Source organism: Podarcis muralis, chromosome 1 (genome assembly GCF_964188315.1).
Source record: "Podarcis muralis chromosome 1, rPodMur119.hap1.1, whole genome shotgun sequence".
In the NCBI taxonomy this organism is placed as follows: domain Eukaryota; kingdom Metazoa; phylum Chordata; class Lepidosauria; order Squamata; family Lacertidae; genus Podarcis; species Podarcis muralis.
Window position 1 is genome coordinate 6,177,656 of NC_135655.1, and position 21,057 is coordinate 6,198,712.

A 21,057-nucleotide genomic window follows, 5' to 3' on the forward strand; every position below is an offset into this window, starting at 1 on the left:
AGACAGGAGTGCCTGGTGTGCTCTGGTCCAGGGGGTCACAAAGAGGCGGACACGACTAAACGACTAAACAACAACATATCATTCTATGATATACACGCACATATTATATAGACACACACCACACTATTATATTTTAGATAGAGAACTGGACACACACACACACACACTCAAGGTACTGAGTTCGAAACCTCCCCGGCCCACCCGAGATACTTACAGTTCCCTCCTCCGGCCAGCAGGGGGCACCACAGAGACTCCACCTCTTCTGTTGGCGCCGGCGCATGCGTGAGGGCGGGGCTGTTTTCCCCTGACGTCACGTGCCCCCGGCGAGGGGCGGGGGAGAGACTCGGAGCTACTTCTCCGACGGAGGGGGCGGGGCCCAACTCCGCGCCTGCTCGCTGGCGAAGGCAGCGGGGCAGCGTCACGTGATCAGGCCCCTCCCCCTTTCCCTCACTTGCGACGCGAGAGCGAGGCTCGTTTCCGCTTCCGGCTGGCTAAGGAGGGCGTAGCGGTGGCCCGGAGAGAGCGAGGCTCATTTCCGCTTCCGGCTGCTTCAGGAAGGGCATTGAGGGAAGAGGCGGAGGAGAAGCGGCGGCGGCGTCTGTGGCGGGGCTTCCTCGACGCGCGCGCCCAGGTAGGCCCCGCCATGGGGGGGGGGGGAGGGGCCCGGCTGAGGCGACGGGGGGCGGTGGGGAGGGGAGGGGCGCGCCTCGTGAGGGGGAAGGGGCGGCCCTCGTGGGAACGGAGAGCGGCCCCCGGCAGCTCCAGCCTCCCTTCGCCCCTCGGGCTCCCCGGGCCCTTTGTTTATTTGCTTCAGGAAATCTGCACCCCGCCTGTTCATAGGGCCGAAATCAACCTCAAAGCGGTTCCCAAAAAAATTAAGACCGAAATGTTACTATTATTACTATTATTATTATGATCAATGTTTATTACGGCAAACAGCCAGTATACTAAATCCAGAATTTCTGACAATAAAAACGATGAGCATGGGATTTAACAATCAATATGCTATTTAAGTGGAATAATAGAGAATAAGAATAATACCAACATCAATGTTTCTTACAGCCAGCATACTAAAACCAGAATTTCAGCATAGTTCTTTACACAGACAGTAAAAACGATGAGCATGGGATTTAACAATCAATATGCTATTTAAGTCGAATAATACTAATATTATCGCCAATGTTTATTGTGGGAAACAGCATACTAAAACCAGAGTTTCTGCATAGTTCTTCACATAGACAATAAAAACGATCAGCATGGGATTTAACAATATACTAATTAAGTGGAATAAAAATAATAATATTTAGTATTTATATCCTGCCAGTGGTTCCTGCACATGGAAAAACATAATAAAACATCAGACATTAAAAACTTCCCAATGCAGAAATTGTGAAAGACCCACAGCCCCACTTTGACACAGACCAAAAGTTAAAATGCGAAAGCAGGTTAAAGTCGCCTCAGCTTTCTGAGCACATGGGCAGGCTTGCCTAAACAGGAATGTTTTTGGTAGGAAGATTCCCTCTGAATTTCTGTTGGCAGGGAGTTCCACAGGACTGGGCCCATGGTACTGAAGGGTCTGCTTTTTGTTGCTGTCAGATGAGTCTCAACGACTTGGGGGGTCAACAACACTCCTGACCTCAGCTTTAGAGCTGGAGTCCAGGGGTTCAGGTTTACCCATGGTCAGATTTACTCCCCAGTCAGTTGTCTCTCTCGTTTATTATTAGTGTTACTGCTACAGCTACATACTGTCCTGGAAAAGGTTTTGAGAAGGGCAACCAAAATAATCAAGGAGAGAAAGAGAGTTCTTTTGATTTAATCTTGTTGAAGCCATTACAAAAGATAGATCAAGGGGGCGGAGCAATGCACACATACCCCCGCCCCCCCGGAAAGGTTGCTGCATTTGGTGCTCTTTTCAGTTTAGAAGAAAGGTTGGATAATGTGTGTGTGATAGGAGCATACAAGATTATGCATGGTGTGGAAAAAGCGGATAGTGTGAAGTTTTCATTCTCATGATATTAAAACTCTTTAGGACACCTGAGGAAGCTGAATATTGGAAGTGTCAGGATAAAGTACAAGTGCTCATTCCTGCAAGAGGCAGTAATGGCTTCCAACTTCAATGGCTTTAAAAGAGAGCCAATTTATTGGAAGATAGGCCCCTTGTCAGTGGCTCCTAGCCATAATGGCTATGTTCTCACCCCAGTGTTGGAGACAGTATGCCTCTGAATACCATTTGCAAGTGGCATAGCTGTCAACTTTTCCCTTTTCTTGCGAGGAATCCTATTCGGAATAAGGGAATTTCCCTTTAAAAAAAGGAAACGTTGACAGCTATGAAGTGGGGGAGGGTTGTTGTTCTGTAAGCACCTGTTTAGCCTCTGTGAGAACAACTAGATGGACAGCTGGCTTGATCCAGCAAGATATCTGGTTGGCGACTGTGAGAACAGGCCTCCTCCAGAAGGGTGGCCTTTTGTTCTTAAGGCTCAAGCCTTGATTCCAACACAGGTGCTGGGGAAATAGAGTTAATAGGGGAAGAATATGTTGTTATTTTAACCACATGCAGGGGAGGGGGGTGGCAGCTGGGAGAGTCCTGAGCTGAGGACCAGGTAGTCCCCGTGTCTCCCATCGTACATATGCCTTGGGTAAAGGTAAAGGTACCCCTGCCCGTACGGGCCAGTCTTGCCAGACTCTAGGGTTGTGCGCTCATCTCACTCTATAGGCCGGGAGCCAGCGCTGTCCGCAGACACTTCCGGGTCACATGGCCAGTGTGACATCGCTGCATCTGGCGAGCCAGCGCAGCACACGGAACGCCGTTTACCTTCCTGCTAGTAAGCGGTCCCTATTTATCTACTTGCACCCGGGGGTGCTTTCGAACTGCTAGGTTGGCAGGCGCTGGGACCGAACAACGGGAGCGCACCCCGCCGCGGGGATTCGAACCGCCGACCTTTCGATCGGCAAGTCCTAGGCGCTGAGGCTTTAACCCACAGCGCCACCCGCGTCCCATGCCTTGGGTACATCACCTTAACCTTAACTTTAACTTCTTTACCTTGCAGTCTTATGTAAGGATTAAGGAGGAAATACCTTTGAGCAATCTAAGCTCTGCATCAGTGGTTTATCAATCCATGAGTGCAGGCTGAAGTAAGCCATGGAAACCTAAGTGACCTGGCTGGGTGCTTATGGAGTAATGAAGAAGCCCTGCATATCCTTGGTGATAAATCCTTGAGGACCTAAATATAGGTCAATGATCGCACCCCTGGAGAGGAAGTAAAGGTGCATGGAAATTACCTGAGGCACCCCAAGCTACAGCTGACTAGTGTGTGGGAATCCCTGAATATCACCATTTGACAGAAACCACAGCCCTGTCCCTGTGTTTGGAATGCCTGGCAAAGTTGCGATGAGGATGCCTGCCCATTGTTATGAGAGCAGATTGAAGAAAATTTATTTCTGGCCTGACTGTGCTGGCTGCCAATTCGTTTCTGGGCCCAATTAAAAGTGCTTTTTATGGCCTATAAATCCTTAAACAGCTCAGGACCGCAATACAGTAAGCCCACAACTTAATGCAGATATAACTTGTGCACATTCAGCTTCACACATTCGGCACAAAACAAATTCAAAGGGGACAAGCATTTGTGGAAAAAAGACTTTGGCAATCTCAAGGACCACCTTTCCCCATATGAACTGATCCAGACCCTGTGATCATCATCACCTGAGGCCCTTCTTCGTGTGCCCTTTCCACAAGAGGTCTGGAGGGCAGCAACACAATAAACGGGCCTTTTCTATGGTGGCTCCCCACTTGTGGAATTCTCTCTCTGGTGAGGCTTGCCTCGCACCTTCATTACTTTAGGTACCAAATATTAACATTCCTCTTTTCCCAGGCCTTTGGCCTTTTAAACTGCTTAGTTTGTTATTATTTTATGCATTTTTGTGTTTTTATACTGTAAACCATCCTGTGATCCTCGGAGGAAAGGCCGTATATAAATTTAATTATTAGTAGTAGTAGTAGTTTCCATCTAGGAAAAAACCAAAGCCACTCTCATGCATCAAGACTGATACAAAGTGTTGCTGTCAATTGTAAATGAGATGCTGTAGCTGTGGGGCTCGGAATTTAGCCATGTTTACTAGAAAGTAAAGGCTAGTGAGTTCTGCTGCCAGAGGAGTGTGCCTAGAATTACAGCTGTGATACCATCACAGGTCTCCATGTCGCTCTTCTCTCTAATACCTAAAGAATAGCTGTATTTTATGTATGAACAAACGCTTTCTCTGCTGGCACACCCTTTAGTGTTTGTGTGTATAAAGATCAGGTATGCCCTCTTGCTTTGCTGTTTGTTAACACACAAGCTTCATAAACTTCATGGAGACCCACGATCAATATTTGCACTCCTGTGGCAATCTAGAATGCAAGCTGTCGCCGTACGTGTTAACGTACACTGTATGGATTGTGAATCCCTACTGCAGCATTCAGTTAGACGTCTAAAGTACCTCTCTGTTTCTGTAATGCTTTTCGTACCACAGCATTCTGCATCTCTAGGACCAAATCGGATGGAAAATGCTCCCCCCTTCCACATCAAATCGTGTGGGGGCCTCAGGTGTCTTCTATCACTTACTGAAGGGTTTTTTTCGGGCGTAGGGCATTCTGGCACTTCCAGAAATGGCTTATTCAAAAACAGTTTCCAGTTAAATTATGGTTTTTCCCTCCCTCCCGTTCTCTAGGGCTCAGTATGTTTAAGCAATAATGCAGTATGTTGGTGCATTTCCTTATTTTTTATTTGGGTTTGTGACATCATAATAATAATTTGTCATTTGTACCCCGCCCATCTGGCTGGGTTTCCCCATCATCATGGTTCTTACGAAAATAACTGACCACAGTTTTCCATTCTGCTAGGATGATTCCTTCCACCTTCGATTTTTTTGTAGGGCAAGGTTTAATGAGGCACTTAAAAGCTGAAACTGCACCACCTCTGGAGATACTAGTTGATCACAAGTGCTGTTTTGCTTCTAGTGAAGTGGTGCCAAATGGTTGCCAACAATGAAACAATTTAAGCTAAGCCATGAGGGAATTGAGACAATTTAGCTCTGTGTTGTCTGCTGAGATTTCAGCAGCTAGACAATTTGCAGACAAGAAGAATAACACCGGATTCCAGATACACTATCGTTTGTTCATAGGTAGGTATGATTAGCTGTTGTGAAGGGGTTGGCTAGTTGGTCCTTTGAATGCATCAGAATCACATGTTTCTCTCCCTCGGAAGCTTTTGCTTCTGTGTCTAACAAACCACGGTTTAGCATTTTGTTCTAACCCGAGCAAACTGTGGGTTGCCTTGCTGAAACAGACAAACTTCAATCCTTGCTTTATGAACCTTACTTGTTTCAGTAAACCATAGTTAAAATGAACTTCAAGGTTGGACGTACCACTAAACTGTGGCCAATTGAAAATGGAGGCAAAGGCTTTTGATCCCCTTATGGTCAGGGTAGGGCAGGGGAGGAAGGTCGTGTGAGAGCCTGAGACTTGTCCAGGTTCAATCCCATAATGATAAACCATAGTTCATTATTATGTCTGAACATGGCCTCCATCAGAATTCAGATTAATCTTGACACTCTATGGGCTGAAGGATATGAGACAGTGATTCACCCAGCTCTGACCAAAGGATCAGATCAGCAAAGAAGATTCTTGGAATAGCATTAAACCAGAGCAGGTCAAAACTTGGTTGGGGTTGCTTCCTGGTCTGATCAACAAGGGAGCTTAGCTTGCTGCCGTCCCCCTGTTCTCTCAGATTTCATTTGCCCCTGCCTTATTTGAGCACTTCCTCCAACCCACTAACACGTCCCTACCAGAAAAGTGTCCAAAAGTCCTGGGGAAGTTGTGCAGCTAGGCTGAATTAGTTTCAGTCGCTTGCGTGCGCTTGTTTTATAATCCAGTTTCACTGTTGCAGAATTCCTGGCTTCCCTTGGTGGGTGCGGCTGTGTAGCTAGTACCAAGGACCTTTGCATCTCTGTCATTCTGGTCATAGCTGTGCCAATCCAAGGCTTAGTCAGCAGCTGGCTTAAAGGTCTTGCCTCTCTCCTCCATTCCCCTTCCTCATTCATGGCATGGGTGTGGCAGCACAGAGGTCATCAAAGCCGGCAATTAGTGCTGAGAAGCTGTTCTATTTTTAGGCTTTGCCCGAGTGTTGATCAGGGTGGGGAGGGAGGAATAACTCTTGGGTACCACTCCTCTGCTAGAGTAATTCAGTATGTCTGTTACTTCCCTGCTTCTCTTCTTGGAAACTAAGGGTTGCTGTAGTCCGACTAGACCCATTGGGATTAATGGACCTACCGTATTTCCCCCTCTATAGGACGCACTTTTCCCCCTCCAAAAATGAAGGGGAAATGTGTGTGCGTCCTATGGAGCGAATGCAGGCTTTCGCTGAAGCCTGGAGAGCGAGAGGGGCCGGTGCGCACCAACCCCTCTCGCTCTCCAGGCTTCAGGAAGCTATCCACAAGCGTGCAGGCTTTGGGCAGCTATCCGCAGGCTTGCGGATAGCAGCCTGCAGGCCAAAGCTGTTCTAGCTTCGGGGTGGCTGCGCAAAGCCTCCGCAGGGCGCCTCCACCCCGCTGCCCTGCGGAGGCTACAAAGGATGTCCCCGAAGCCTCAAGCCTTTGGAGTGCAGCTGCGCTCCAAAGGCTTCAGGGATCTTTGCGGTTGGCGGTGGGGGAAAACAGTGCTTCCCCCCACCGCCAGGCCCACAAGCTCGGGGGGCAGCGGCAAGGCCTGCTCTTGAACGCACCTTGTTTTTGAGGGGGAGAACAAGAAAAAAAAATTTTTTCCTGTTCTCTCCCTCCTATGGGACTCTATGGTCCGGTGCGTCCTATAGAACGAAAAATACGGTAGGTTTGCCTTGTCCAGTGGCTCTGCTTTGAGTAGGACCAACATTGGGTAAAATTCCAGAAGAAAGAAATGTTATACACACACATGCAAGTGTGAGTAAGAACGGAGCCTTCTGCCAAGAGATCTGTCCCACCCAATATTTGTATCTTGCACAAGTGCCTCTACTGCAGTTAAGATATTAAGAGCATCAGGGACACGGGTGGCGCTGTGGTCTTAACCACTGAGCCTCCTGGGCTTGCTGATCAGAAGGTCGGCGGTTCGAATCCCTGCAACAGAGTGAGCTCCCGCTGCTCTGTCCCAGCTCCTGCCAACCTAGCAGTTTGAAAGCACGGCAGCGCAAGTAGATAAATAGGTACAACTGTGGTGGGAAGGTAAACAGCGTTTCCGTGCGCTCTGGTTTCCGTCACGGTGTTCCGTCGTGCCGGAAGCGGTTTAGTCCTGTTGGCCACATGACCCGGAAAGCTGTCTACAGACAAATGCCGGCTCCCTCGGCCTGAAAACGAGATGAGCGCCACAACCCCATAGTCGCCTTTGACTGGACGTCACTGTTAGAATTTCAGCTCCGGTCGTCCGAGCTGATATGGCTCATCTTCCTTTGAGCCCAGCAGAGCATTAAAACAACAAAGTCCACAACGGAAGGATGAGGCAGGTATGGGCTACATTGCTATACTTTATTACTAAGCAAAGAAAAACACATCTCCTCTCTATGAGAGCAGAGAGCAGCTGAACAAAAGAAACGAAAGAAGAAAGGAAACAGGAAACCACTAACGTCACATCCCGTCTCCCTTTCCCGTGAGAATCCAACAGTATCTGGACTCTCTGGAATGTAAACAGTCCTGTGACTGCAAGCAGCGGCTCAGTGAGAGAAACAGAAACTAACAGTAACTGTCCAGGGGTCCTTTACCTTTTTACCTATTAAGAGCATAGGCAAACTCTGGCCCTCCAGATGTTTGGAACTATACTCATCATCCCTGACCACTGGTCCTGTTAGTTAGGGACGATGAGAATTGTAGTCCCAAACATCTGGAGGGCCAGAGTTTGCCTGTGCCTGATCAAGAAGATTCCTGCTGCGTCAGACCAAGGGCATCCTGTTCTCCCAGCAGCCAGCTGCATGCCCATGGGAAGCCCACAAGCAGGACCTGGGCACAACCGCAGTCCCCCCTACCTGCATTTCCCCTCCAAGTGGTATTCCCAGGTAGACTGCCTCTGATATTATGGGTACCTGATATTGATCCGGATGGGTTGTAGGACGTCCTGTGCATCAGGGGATTCAGTGGGGCTCCTCTGTGTTGCCCCATTGGGTGTGGCGGTTTTGCCATTCCTCTCTGGACCCCTCATTACCCCAGTTATGTTAGGACAGGGGTCTGCAACCCGCGGCCCCGGAGCCGCATGTGGCTCTTTTACAGCTTTGCTGCGGCTCCGGGGCGGATACTAGCGAGGGGAGGAGGCGCATTGTGCGCCCCGACACTCCCCACTGTGGCGGGCGCTGTACTGGCTGTGACGTCGCATGGGGGTGGTGCGTGCGTTATTCACGCACTGTCCCGACGTCACCTTCCCGCCCGCTGTCAGATCGGACATTAAGGTAAGAAACAATATATGCAGTGTTATATTTGTTTTAAATGTCGCAATGGTTTTGCGGCTCCCAGTTTTTTTTTTCTTCAGAAACGGGTCCAAGTGGCTCTTTTTGTCTTAAAGGTTGCAGACCCCTGTGTTAGGATGACCAGAATGGGTGGATCACATGGAAAATAGGAGTATGCTAAATTTGGGGGTAGCATCTGCTCCTGCTTTTAACTATAATTAAGGGTACCTTAAGAACAACTACCTCCCATATATACCCTCCTGGATCTTCTGCTCAACACAATATGTAAGGCATTGTTTTCAGGTTTGGCAACTGGGCCTAAGGCCTTAGCCTCTTCCGTTGTTCCTCTTTGGCGTGCCTTCCCCAGGGAGAGCCAAATGACCCCACTGCTATATGCCGGCTGGTGCCAGATGAAGACCCAGATCTCTAGGGAGGCTTTTGAGGCAAGCTGCATGGATGGAGGATTGTTGTCTATTCTTGTTTTCTCTGCTGATCTGCTGAACTTTCTGGATGCCTGTTGTGATCACTGATTCTACTGTTGAAACTTAACTGTTTAGCTCATGGTTTGATTGTGCTTGTTGTACATTTTAAACACTTCCTTGGGGGAAGAAATATGGGATAGATTTTTCTCAAGTTATTGCACAGCATTTAAGCCAGGGGTAAATGGCAGTGGCAGATGCTCAGGAAGGGGGGTGGGAATACCGTATTTTTCGTCCTATAGGGCGCACTGGCCCATAGGACGCACCTCGCTTTTTGGGGGGAGGGGAAATGAATAAAAAAAAAATTATTTCTCCCCCCCCCCCAGCTGCGGCTGCCGCCCCAAGGCTTGCGGACACCTGCCCGAAGCACAGGGTGCCCTCCGGAGGGCTCCCCGTGCTTCGGGCTGCAGGCTGCCGCCCCGAGCCTCGCGCGCCCGGCAGGACCTCCCGCCGGGCGCGCAAGGCTTGCGAATAGCTTCCTGAAGCCTGGAGAGCGAGAGGGGTCGGTGCGCACCGACCCGTCTCGCTCTCCAGGCTCCAGCGAAAGCCTGTATTCACCCCATAGGGCACACACACATTTCCCCTTCATTTTTGGAGGGGAAAAAGTGCGTCCTATGGGGCGAAAAATATGGTAGTTCGTTGCAAATTGCAGGCGTGCTATTATGTATTGCTCAATGTTAAATGGAATGCTGGCCCAATTGCTGATGTGCCGTCAGCAGATTTACTGACACCGTTGCGCCACTTGCCTTTAAAGGCAGAACATCTTGCTAAACACGGATAGCACTGGCTACCTTGACCTGGAGAGTTTGTTCTTCTGGCGTGTGTGTATTGTGATGGTTCCATTATTTTTCTTTTGTGATGCTCTTCCTGACTGGGGACTCAGTCCTTATTCAAGGGTCTTAGTCAGAATCTTTTATCCTAGTAAAAAGGGATGATGTCTCCTGACTCAAATGAGCAGCAAGCGCTCACTTCAACTCATCGCTTGCACTAACATGGGTCCCTTTTCATTCACAGTGATACAGGGACCTTTTTATCCAACAGAAATAGGCTGCAGCTGCTTTTATCTAGTGCAGTGATGGCCAAACTTGGCCCGCCAGCTGTTTGGGGACTACAATTCCCATCATCCCTGTCCACTGGTCCTGTTAGCTAGGGATGATGGGAGTTGTAGTCCCAAAACAGCTGGAGGGTCAAGTCTGGCCATCACTCCGTCTAGCGGGTCCAACCAATAAGATGATTTGTGGTTTTACAAGATGCTACCAATGTTGGGTGGGGTTGTTTTGATTTATACAAACGTTGTATGTGACTTTTTCTTTCCCTTTTATGATATTGTGTATTTGCGTTTTCAACTGTACCTCTGATAACAAGTGACTAATAAGTCCCATTAATAATAATACTGACGCTGATGGCACTGACTCTCAAATACAGTCGTACCTTAGATCTCAAACTGCTTAGTTGCGGAACGTTTCAGCTGCTGAGCGATAGAAAACCGGAAGTGAGTGTTCTGGTTTTCGAATGATTTTCAGAAGCCAAACGTCTGGCATGGCTTCTGCGGCTCCTGAAGGCAATTGGAAGTCGCGCCTTGGTTTTTGAACGGTTCCGGGAGTCGAACAGACTCCTGGAACTCATTCTTTTTGGCAACCAAGGTGCGAATGTAGTGGTTTGTAGGAACCCAGTTGATGGTGAAGGTGGCTGAACATGCAACGGCTTAATGATGTGCAGTTCAAGAACTCTCATTTGTGCACCAAAATGCGCTTCATCTAAATTACATGCCTACTGTAGTCTAAAATTCTGTATTAAACCAATCTCATTTATTTCTTTTACAGGAAAATGTCAGCTGCTGACGACTTCTCGGTAAGTCTTCCAACTTGGCTACTTTCTAAGTTGCAACCAGAGTGGAGTTGATTTAAATCACTAGTCTCTTTTTTTTTTACAGAAATCCTCATTCTTGCTGGTATAATCTTAATATTTACAACCATAATCTTAATATTTACAACCAATCTTAATATTTACAACCATATGAAGGTTTCATTTTTTGGAATAATAAATTTTCAGAGTAGTTTTAACAGTTTTATCCAAAATTGCTGATTTGGTTATACTATTAGAAATACATAGACAGATAATTATGAAATTATTGTGAGGTTTAATAAGTTAACTATATTTGGACAACTTTTCTGCTGTATATTTAAATAACAATTTACTTAACTGAAACATTAACAGTATAGCATATGCATCCATGTTTGTTAACTGATGTGGTTAAACGGGTTTTTTTATATAAAAAAACTTAAACTGAGTTTTGGGCACACATGAAAAACTTAAAACAAATCCTTATTTTCTGATGAATAACCTTTTCTTATTTTCTGATGAATAACCTTTGGACTATAATGTAACTTAGATCAGTGTTTCCCAAACTTTTTTGGGCAACGGCACACCTGTTTACTGAAAAAAAATCTCGCGGCACACCACCATTAAAGCCCCGCCCCGTGACGTCAGCGCGCAGCGTCACGCCGGGAGGGACGCACGAAAGCTATCCTATGTAAATACGGATTTAGCCTCGGTTTGCTCTGGCTTTGAAGCTAAAGGTTAAAGGGGGGGGGGGGCAGAGAGACGTGTAGACCCGTTTGCTTAGAAGTAGGTCCCCAGTGTTTCCCCATGGGGTCCCAAGGAAGAGCGGCGCCACCCGATTGGATTTCCTAAACTCCCGCCCTGAGCGCTGGAGTTCCGCGTAACCCAAATTAAACCCGGTTGCTTACACTCTGTCCAGGAGGACGCACAATCCCCGCTTGACGGATGGGTCTGTTCCAAGGCTGGCTCCGCTGGCAAAGCCGGCTTGCTGGACGCCTCTTGGCAGGGAGAGAAGCGGACGGACGAGTTTTAAGAGGCTCTCCGTCGCTCCAGAAGAAGGCAGGGCGAAGATTTCAAGGGGCATCGCTCCGGCTGCTCCCTCTCCCGGCGCGCAGGAGCGATGCCTCTCTCTGGCTCTCCCTCCGCGCAGGCTGAGGGAGGGAGGGAGGGGCGCGTGTGACCCGTCTCTGCTGGGAGACCAAACCCAGCGAGGCAGAGTCGCGCGGAGGCGCCCAGGCAGCGCTGCCGGCTGCGAGGAGGAGCGCCAGGCAGCAGCAGGAGGCGCGGCCTCTCCTCGCCGCCGCCGCCCCGCCTCTCGCCGCCGACTCGCCCGCCTCCCTCCAGGCATCTCGCGGCACACCCGCCGATGTCTCACGGCACACTCCTGTGCCGCGGAACACCGGTTGGGAAACACTGACTTAGATAGAAAACTATATTTAGAAAGATTTCCTCCCCCAAAGCATTTTATTTTAAAAATCCAATTTCAATAAAAAATATATTTTTTATTTTTATTTTTAAAAATCAATGATTTTTATCCACCCTGGTTGCAACCAATGTGTGATTGTATCGAGACCAATTCCGATGTCTGAACGGATGATAGTGTGTATTCCAGTGCAAACCCAAGAGCTGAATTTTTTATGGGGAAAGAAGCACATTAAGTTGCTATAGCTTTTTGCGCTGACCCTTGAATGTTACGGTTGAACTGCTTCACTTTGTTAATGCAGTTAACCTTCCCCATCCCACATAATGTTAGTGGTTAATCTCTGCCCGCTGGGACTATAACCTGCGTTGTTGGGCGGGAGAGTTTGAGATTGTCCATCTGACAAGCGTGTGGTTGGAGCCCTGATAAGAGGAGGCAGAAGGTTTAAGAGAAAGCTTTTCCAAAGAAGGGAAGGCAGGGCCTAAACCATGGAGACATCTTGATAAATTGCAAGGCAGAGGCGACGTCAGCGTGGAACAAATGTGGAATGGAGGGAGGGAGAGAATAGGCAGGCAACCATGGACTGGAAATGGCCTGAACAGTTGTGACCCACCAGTAAGCTATGTGGGTTTGCAGAAAAATTCCCAGTGCCCCAACAGAGACCTGATTACGTAAAATTGTCTTACTATAACAACACTTTTAAAGGTTTAATGAAAAACCCCACCATCCCACTATATATAAGGGTCTGGTGAGTTCTGTTTCAGTGTATCTGAAGAAGTGTGCATGCACACGAAAGCTTATACCAAGAACAAACTTAGTTGGTCTCTTAGGTGCTACTGGACAATTTTTTTATATATTTCAACACTTTTAAAAAGTGGTTTATTAAAATCTCCAAGCTGTATAAATAGTTCCCCCCCCCCCTTAATATCAAACAGTGTTTGAGCTGATGTGCTTACCTGGGGGAAATTTGAGAAAGGCACACTTAACCCGGCAAGTTCACATGTTAACTTGGAAGTGGTTTTACTTGGGATGCTTCAGAGTTGACCACTGATCGCCTTAACCTTCTTTAAAGAACAGTAAAGCGGAGGTGCTGAAATCTTGGTGGGTCCCAGCGAGAAGCTGGCCGCCCCAGAGTCGGGTCAGGACTCACCGGCAAAGAATTTGCTGTGGAAAGGCACAGTGACTTCCCCCATGTCTTGAATCTGGTGTCCTTCAATGGTGGGATGAGCAAGGAAGGTATCAAAACAGTCTAGAGAGAGATGAGAGGTTGTTCTTATGTGGCTGATGCCAGAGGTGGTGGTGATGATAAAATGTAGGCTCCTCTGGTGGAGTAGCAACAGTGGTGGAGTCTCACCCCGTGTTTCGTTTTCCTAGCTGGCGGATGCTCTCCCGGACACGTCTCCTGCCAAGAACGCCTCCTTGGGCAACACAAAACCTACTCAGCAACCCGGCCAGCCCCCCCAAGCCTGGCCCGCTTCCAACCCCTGGAACAACCCGCCGAGCGCTCCCCCCGCGGCAATGTCGGGGCTGCCTCCCAGCACGTCCACCTCCAACGTCCCTTTTGGACCCCCTCCCACGGGAATGTACCCTTCCCTCCCCCCCGGAGCCCCTGCCCCCTTCCCACCTCCTGGGTCGGCTTGCCCCCCTCCCGGCACCCCTTACCCGCCCCCGGGCCCTGCCCCACCCGGCCAGTACCCTCCTCCAAACATGTCCTTCCCAGAACTCCCCAGGCCCTACGGGGGCCCAGCAGAGCCGGCCGCGCCCCCTGCTGCCGCCGTCGGGCCGTGGGGGTCCATGTCTGCCGGAGGAGGGTGGGGACCCGCTGTGGGGGGCCAGTACCCTGCGCCTAGTGTGCCGTACCCACCCCCAGGGCCGTATTCCACTCCCACCCAGGCACCAGGGGCCGCTCCTACAGTGCCGTGGGGCGCCGTCCCCCCCGGACCATGGGGGCCTTCGCCACCAGCCCCATTTCCCCCGCCCACAGGGTCCTATCCGGCTCCAGGACTGTACCCAACGCCGCCGAATCCTTACCAAGTGCCACCTGCGCCCGCTGGAGCTCCGTCCATGCCGGGGGGCCTTCATGTGAGTGCAGCAAGCTTCTTCTTCTTCTCCTAACAGTCCCTTCGTTTGCAGCTTGGCTTCAGAAATGTCCTCCCCCAATTGCTGTGCTTCATCAGAGCCAGCGAACCTCTTCAGAGGCAGCTGATAAGTTTTATTTTTCCTTATTCTATTTATTTGGGGTTTTTATTTATTTATTAGATTGATATACCGTCCCTTCATCAAAAGATCTCGGGGGCGGTTCACAAGATAAAAATACAAGATAAAAGCGCAAATTGTTAGAACAGAAACATCAAAACAGTAACCCTCCCTCCCTCCCTGATCTTCTAAGGGAAGCTTTTCCATGGCAGCTTGCCTTAGGAACCCTGCGTATAACAAAGAATTGGGGGGGGGGGTGTTTTCTGGAGTGCCCTCTGATGCGTAGTGTCTTGGCCTGCAATGCATCATCTTCTCACCGGTCAACCGGATGCCTGTGCGAATCCTTACAGCTGTCAGGAGCTCGTCCTACACTCGAGTAGGACCCTGGCATAGACACATGCCCGACTGGCATGTTCTCTCCCTCCTGGTCGATCGTTCGGTAGCTTCAAAATCTTACTTCTCCCCGAACATCTCAGCGACCGATGCCAACAGACACTGGCACACTTAGGGATCTGCAGAGTCTTCGCCGCTTGCGTAACAGAACTCAGCAACTCAGCATTTTGGCTAATCTACTTTATTTACATATAAACACACACGGAGCACTGCAATGTGGCTCCCTCTCTCTCTAGCATCAGACAGCAGAGAAAAAGAACAAAGGACAATAGTCCCACTTCACGGAACACAGTAACACAAACATCCTGTTTCCGTCACTTCCCACTCTGTGGAGTCAAAACATACACCGTCATGTGATAGACAACAATCCCATGACTGCAATCGTGGAGCAGCCCCCTCCCCACCTGTGATTCCAATGCATCTGGCATCCTCGCAGCTCTCACAGGGGAGGGAGAACACCCCCATTGTAGTCAGCAATGGGCAGCAACCTGCTGTTGGGGGTGGGAAATAGCCATGGATGCATTACTAGGTGCAGATCATAGCCTCTTCTGCCCAGTTCAGTGAGTCACATTTAGGGCCCTTATGCTTCAGGGGGAAAACCTATTGGTGAGTGACAGTGGTCTAAAAAACAGGGAATCTCTAGGCATGGCTTCTGCTGGTCAGAGGGTGTGATTTCCGTATGCAACGCTAATCCTATCCCCTTAGCGTGTTCTGTAGTCACTGCAAGAACAGCCCTGGTAGCATCATTTTTTTAAAAAGAAAAGAATTGCTGCCTATCTAACACTGTCCTTTCCCCCGTGCAGATAATAAACTGGCCTCAGTCGCACACAATAGGCTCGGATATAGATTTAGATCTGTTGAGAGAAATGCGCGTTTAACGGCTTTGCACATTTGTCAACCCCTCAACCCTTCGCCTGGCTCCTGGAGCAAACCCTCAGTAGTTTGATCTTGGAACTGCAGAATTTGACTGACCTCTCTCTCCTTCTCTAATCTTTCCCCCAGCCTTACCGTTGAACTTGTGCCGGGCTGATGAAGCGCAGTCTCCTCACCTACAACTGCTATTTACAAGAGAAGTTAAACATTTGTTTTCTGTAACCTTTTGGAGTCTCAAAAGAGCTCGCTCGCCTTCTGCCTGCTCATCTGAGGCACGGAGGAGGACTCTGCGTAAGCTGGACTCTGTTCAAATGCTGAAGTAACCTTTTTGTTTGTCAGTGAATTAGGATAAAACATACCCCAGCTGCCCAATCCTTGCTTGGGAGGTGAGGACCCCACCTTGGAATATGCGGCTCTTTGCCCAGAGAGTTAGGACTGCTCCAGAATAGTCCAGGAATTTGATGGAAGGCCTGGACCCATCGCCATTGCTGGACTTGTGTCTGTGTGTTCAGGTTATTCAAGTCAATTCAATAAACTCGGTGTATTCTGGAGAAATTCTTGGACAGAAAGGCTAGACACATTACGAGTCACTCATCAAACTGAAAAGAAGCAAACCATGTTAATCTGGAGGCAGTTCTCAACATCGCATTCGATTTATCTTAGCCATGTTCTGGGAGATAGTTGGCAGAGATTTAGATCTGACACTTGATGTCTAGCCTCCAGGCAGCTGTGAACATCGTTGCACCGCCCAATTTAGGTGTTCAGGCAGTTCGGATAGATCATTCTGAGGGACTAGTCTGCCAGCCGAATTAGACTTCACTGTTTTCATTAAGAGAATGGATTTTCCCTCTGAGATGGTCCATATATTAAATCTAAGACTAGAGCTACCGTTGGGTTGACTGATGAGCCGTGATAACTTTTGGGTTGTTGCCGTGATAACTTTTTGGTTGTTTTTGTCCTTCAAATGGAATTAAAATGTCTATTGTAGTGAGGAGGCAGGAATCCGACCAGAATAATCCTCTTCTTGCTTAGTGGCTCCAGAAACCATGGTCCTTGCATAACCGCTGCCCTCACTTGGGAACCGATGGTGTCTATTATCAGAACTCCACAAAGCGCAGTTGCACCTTCACCTGAGTGCTGTCATCTTGTTCCCAAATCAGATGGCAGAGTCTAATATCGGATTAAATAGGAAGGTCGTTCTGCAGCGGGGGGTGTCTCCTGAAGTCTGTTCTCAGGCTGTCTTGGTTCAGCAAAGTAAATTGTGTATAGCCAACACCGGGCAGTGGTTGCAGCAGCAGTTTTAACTTGCCTTTGTGTGTGTACTTTCCCCTTCCATTCTGGCTTCTCAGAGTTCGTCCCTAGGCTCTCCTTCAAACAGCCCCTGTAGGGATGGCACCATGCGCTCATCTGGTTGCTGTTGCCGTCTGCAGTGTTGCAGGACAGGGCAGCCTTGCCAGTAAATCCACAGTTCAGTTGCCTGCAAAACCAGCTGTGTTGTCTTTTTGACAAACCTCCGCCTGCTCATCCAAAGGCAGTTCTTAACTCTTCATCAGCAAGTGACCATTTAGAAGCCATCTGTGGGAAATGGCTCCGCAGGAGGGCAACCTGTGGCTCATCGGTGTCTCACCCCTGAGAATTGCAAGGCTGGGTAGAGTAGAGATGAGGATGGAGATGTTCTTCTCTAGCGGCTGCAAAAAAAAAATAATACTGGTTAATCATGGCAGGACTAGGTTTCCCTTTGGGTTCCTTCCGACTCTACGATTCTGTGCTGTGGAGTGGATATGGAACAGGGAGTTTAAACAAACAAAATAAAAAAAAAACTGCATGTGTGGAATGGAGGGGCCTTTCCAGTCTGTGCTTGTGTGAGTTTGTGGCAAGCGTTTATTTCCCCTTGGCTGCATGTCCTCCTTCCATGTTGCACTTCTCTGATGGAGATATTGCACCCTCCCAGAAATTCAGAGCCTAGTATTTTCTTGGTTGTGGGGAGGGGAGAATGCATCCCCCCCCCCCAGCTAGCACATTCATTGTTGTTGTGATTTGCTCGGTGGTGTGACTTTGCAACACCCGCAATTATCAGATATTGTTCAGTGTGGTGATTGAGGTTAGTGATGGGTGACAATTCCCCAACTCCACCAGTTTTGTCAAGAACTCCAAGCCTAATAAACCCTGAAGTAAAAGTCCTGCTAACCTTTCAAAATAAAGAAAAGCAACCTTTGGTTTTATGTTCTAATATGGCTCTTTGAAGGCTGTGTGCTGTTCTGCTGCTGTGCTAGAAATCCCTGTCCCGCATGCACATTCAGCAAAGTTATTTGTTCTCCTGTTTGGATGGGATGCATTATTGGCGCTGAACAGGGACTTGCCAAAGTATGCAAAAGCTAAAATGAAGCGTGGGCGTGCATTGACCTGTGGAAAGGCCCCAGAATCACCGTTTAGCACTTGGGAGTCGTTTACCGTAATTGCCATTCCATCAGGTTTTGGACAGAGCGGGAGTGGTTTGTTCCACGCCCGAAGCGTGTGAGCTTCTGAGGTGTCCAGGAGAGAAATGTGAATGTACCTACCATAGACCAGCCTAAGACAACCCACGTGTATGTCTTCTGTGTGCTTTAAAAAAAAAAAAAGAACTCTTGGAAATAACGAACGGTAAAGGAGTTTTTCACAAGGCTGGAGCAGACCAGCGGTCGTGCCGAACCTCAAACTCGTAGGACAGACTTTTCCAAAGGTGCGTTCAGTGCCTCCACCCTGAGGCCATCCTTCTGTAGAGACTGCAGGATTTGTAGTGCCCCTGGAGAGGAAGAGGAGAGAGACCGTAGACCTGGCTAAGAGAGCATCACATCGTCTGTGAATTCAGCTGTAACCCGCTTGGCTGAAGTAGGTGCTAAGATCCCACCTGTAAGGACCTTCAAGTTTTGTCCCGCCTCTCTTCTGTTCCTATTGATCGTGCACATGCAAAAGTGTTGGGGAGGCGGTGGAGTCACAAAGTGTGTGTCCTGTCCCCGCTTGCTGGCTAGCAGCCAGTGCAAACAAGCGGTGGTATCTCTCAGCCAGGACGAGGGGGCGGGTTTTGGCTACACACTGTTTTCACCTTGTGTGTTGGCTTTGGAAGCTAAACCCCACATAAGATGCGGTTCTGCTGCACCATGCAGGTGTACTCAGAAGTAGGCCCCACTGAACTTGATGGGACTTACTCCCAGGTAAGTGGGTATAGGCTTGCAGACACTGGACTAAGCAGCTTGGACAGAAAGGCTGGCTGGCCGCTGCTTCATCTCTTCCAAATTAAGAGGATGAAATCTGAATTCAGGGCTCTGCAGATTTATTAAACCTCTGCCCAGATGCCATGCCGAGAGAGAGCCTGGGTTCTGTGCGGAAGTTTGTGCAGGGCACCACCCGTAACCTTTCACTACTTTGGCATAATTCTGGGGTGCTAGGAAGTGGCAGGAGCAGGCGGCCAGGCAGGTTGCGGAAACCCCAGTCAGCGACAAACACACCCTTGGGAGATCTGCCAGCATCTGCCACAGTTCCTGAAAGCTGAGATCCTGTGCCCATATTTCCATATTTCTCTTCCTTTTCCACTTCCCTCAGAAACGCTGCCCAAACACAACAGCGGCTAGATAGGAGTCAGTTGACATGCATTGCTCTGGTTCAGCCTTCCCACAGCCAGGCGCCTGTCGTATGTTTTGAACTGCCAGCTCCTGTCACCTGGGTGGGAGTTGGCAGGTCTAAACATCTGGAAGGCTGTGGAGAAGGATGCTCTGGTGACACCATTTGGATAAAAGGGATCATGCATTGCTGGTTGGCATCTGTCCGTCTCGGGAGACGATGGAAAAGTGCACCTTCAGAGACCGATACAGGAGAGAGATGTTTTGTTGCAGCTGGGGCAGATGAGGGTGTCCGGTTGTGCCACTGCAGACGCACCATGGCGTATCTTCTCTCTGTGCTCCCTCCCAGTGTGCATATGTGGGAAATATATATATATATCAATCAAAGTTTCTCTTCTGGGTATATATGGAAAGAGTCACAGCAGTATATGCAAGGGAGATGGAAGTCCTGTGAATTAAAATGCATTTTGCATCTTTGTGCTTGGCTCCTCCAGGAAACTTTTTCCCAAAATAACAAATAAAAATCCAAAATGGACCAGACTTGGTTATGGACAAAGCATCCTTCCTGGGGATTCACGAACTCTGCTTATTATCCCTTGATGTTACTTGGACCGCTCCCACCGACCCCCCTGGTCATGAGACTACTCTTTCTCATAAATATTGGGGGGGGGACACACCCTACCCCGCCATCCCAGGCAATTGTTCAATGCTGTGTAGTAAAACTTTTTAATCATTCTGTCCCGAGTGTGAGCAGTTTTTAGCCCAATTGATGCTTGTTATGCAATGGAATTTGTATCAATCTGTACTTTGTGAGTTGGGGTTTTGTTTTGTTTTTTGAGGGGGGGAAACTGCTGAGAAATTAGGGGTTGGGTTTTTTTTGGCTTGTGCTTCTGGGGTGGATATTTAACTGCATTTGTTTACAATATGGAATTATTAAGCAATCACACTTCTGAAGCATAGACCATATCACCTGCTGCTGTATTATTATTATTTTTCTTTCTAGATGATAAATTTGTTGTATGATGGTAGTGAAGAGGCTTTAAATACAGGATTTGATATTTTTTGAAAATGCTGTCATTTTTTGTATACAATTGGACATTAAACGTATTTTCAAGATGACGGTGTTCAGAGTGCTTAGAAAGACTTCTGCCTTAGGTGATGAAAGCTTCCTCCCACCTCGCTGTATGACAATAATCCAGTACCCTATCTTAAGAACATAAGAGCCTGGAGGATCATTCCAATAGCCCTTCCTGTCCAGAATTCTGCTCTCACAGCGGCCAGCAACTGGTACAGTCGCACCTTGGAAGTCAAATGCCTTGCAAGACGAACGTTTTGGCTCCCGAACGCCGCAAACCCAGGAGTGTTCCGGTTTGCGAACTTTCTTTGGAACCCAAACATCTGCCGCAGCTTCCGATTGGCTGCAGGAGCTTACCGCAGCCAATCAGGAGCCGTGCCTTGGTTCCTGAATGTTTTGGAAGTCAAACAGACTTCCGGAACGGATTCTGTTAGACTTCTGAGGTGCGACTGTATTCAGAAGTATTGCTGCCTCCAAGAGTTTTAAAGCAGTGCGTTATCTCTGGTCACTTCTGTGAACACACCACCTGACTGACTGTCTCTGTTGCATCCCAAAAGCAAGGAAGGATTGATTAATAAAATACACGTGAGACTTGACCAGCAAGACTCCGGGAGGAGGTACCAATAATAATCCTGTCCACCCCTTGGCCCAGGTCGTTTTATTCACAAAAGAACTTTTTACACAGTGTCCGTAAGAACCAATCAGATTTCCTCTGAACATTTCAAAAAAACCCACGTGGGGACAAAGT

At 48.6% G+C, this 21,057-nt stretch overlaps 1 protein-coding gene across 2 annotated transcripts; it reads left to right on the plus strand.

Moving 5' to 3' along the window:
• The first annotated feature begins 484 nt into the window (after nucleotides 1-484).
• MAPK1IP1L (mitogen-activated protein kinase 1 interacting protein 1 like) lies at nucleotides 485-20,350 on the plus strand. Of its 2 annotated transcripts, none has more exons than XM_028727167.2 (4): nucleotides 485-631; nucleotides 10,738-10,765; nucleotides 13,551-14,258; nucleotides 15,768-20,350. In XM_028727167.2, exons 2-4 carry the CDS (start codon nucleotides 10,742-10,744, stop codon nucleotides 15,777-15,779), a joined length of 744 nt encoding a protein of 247 aa, XP_028583000.2. In that variant the 5' UTR covers nucleotides 485-631; nucleotides 10,738-10,741; the 3' UTR covers nucleotides 15,780-20,350. The 2 variants fall into 2 exon arrangements, with proteins under 2 accessions (XP_028583000.2, XP_028583096.2); XM_028727263.2 differs by lacking the exon at nucleotides 485-631 and adding an exon at nucleotides 3,062-3,838.
• Nucleotides 20,351-21,057: the final 707 nt, after the last annotated feature.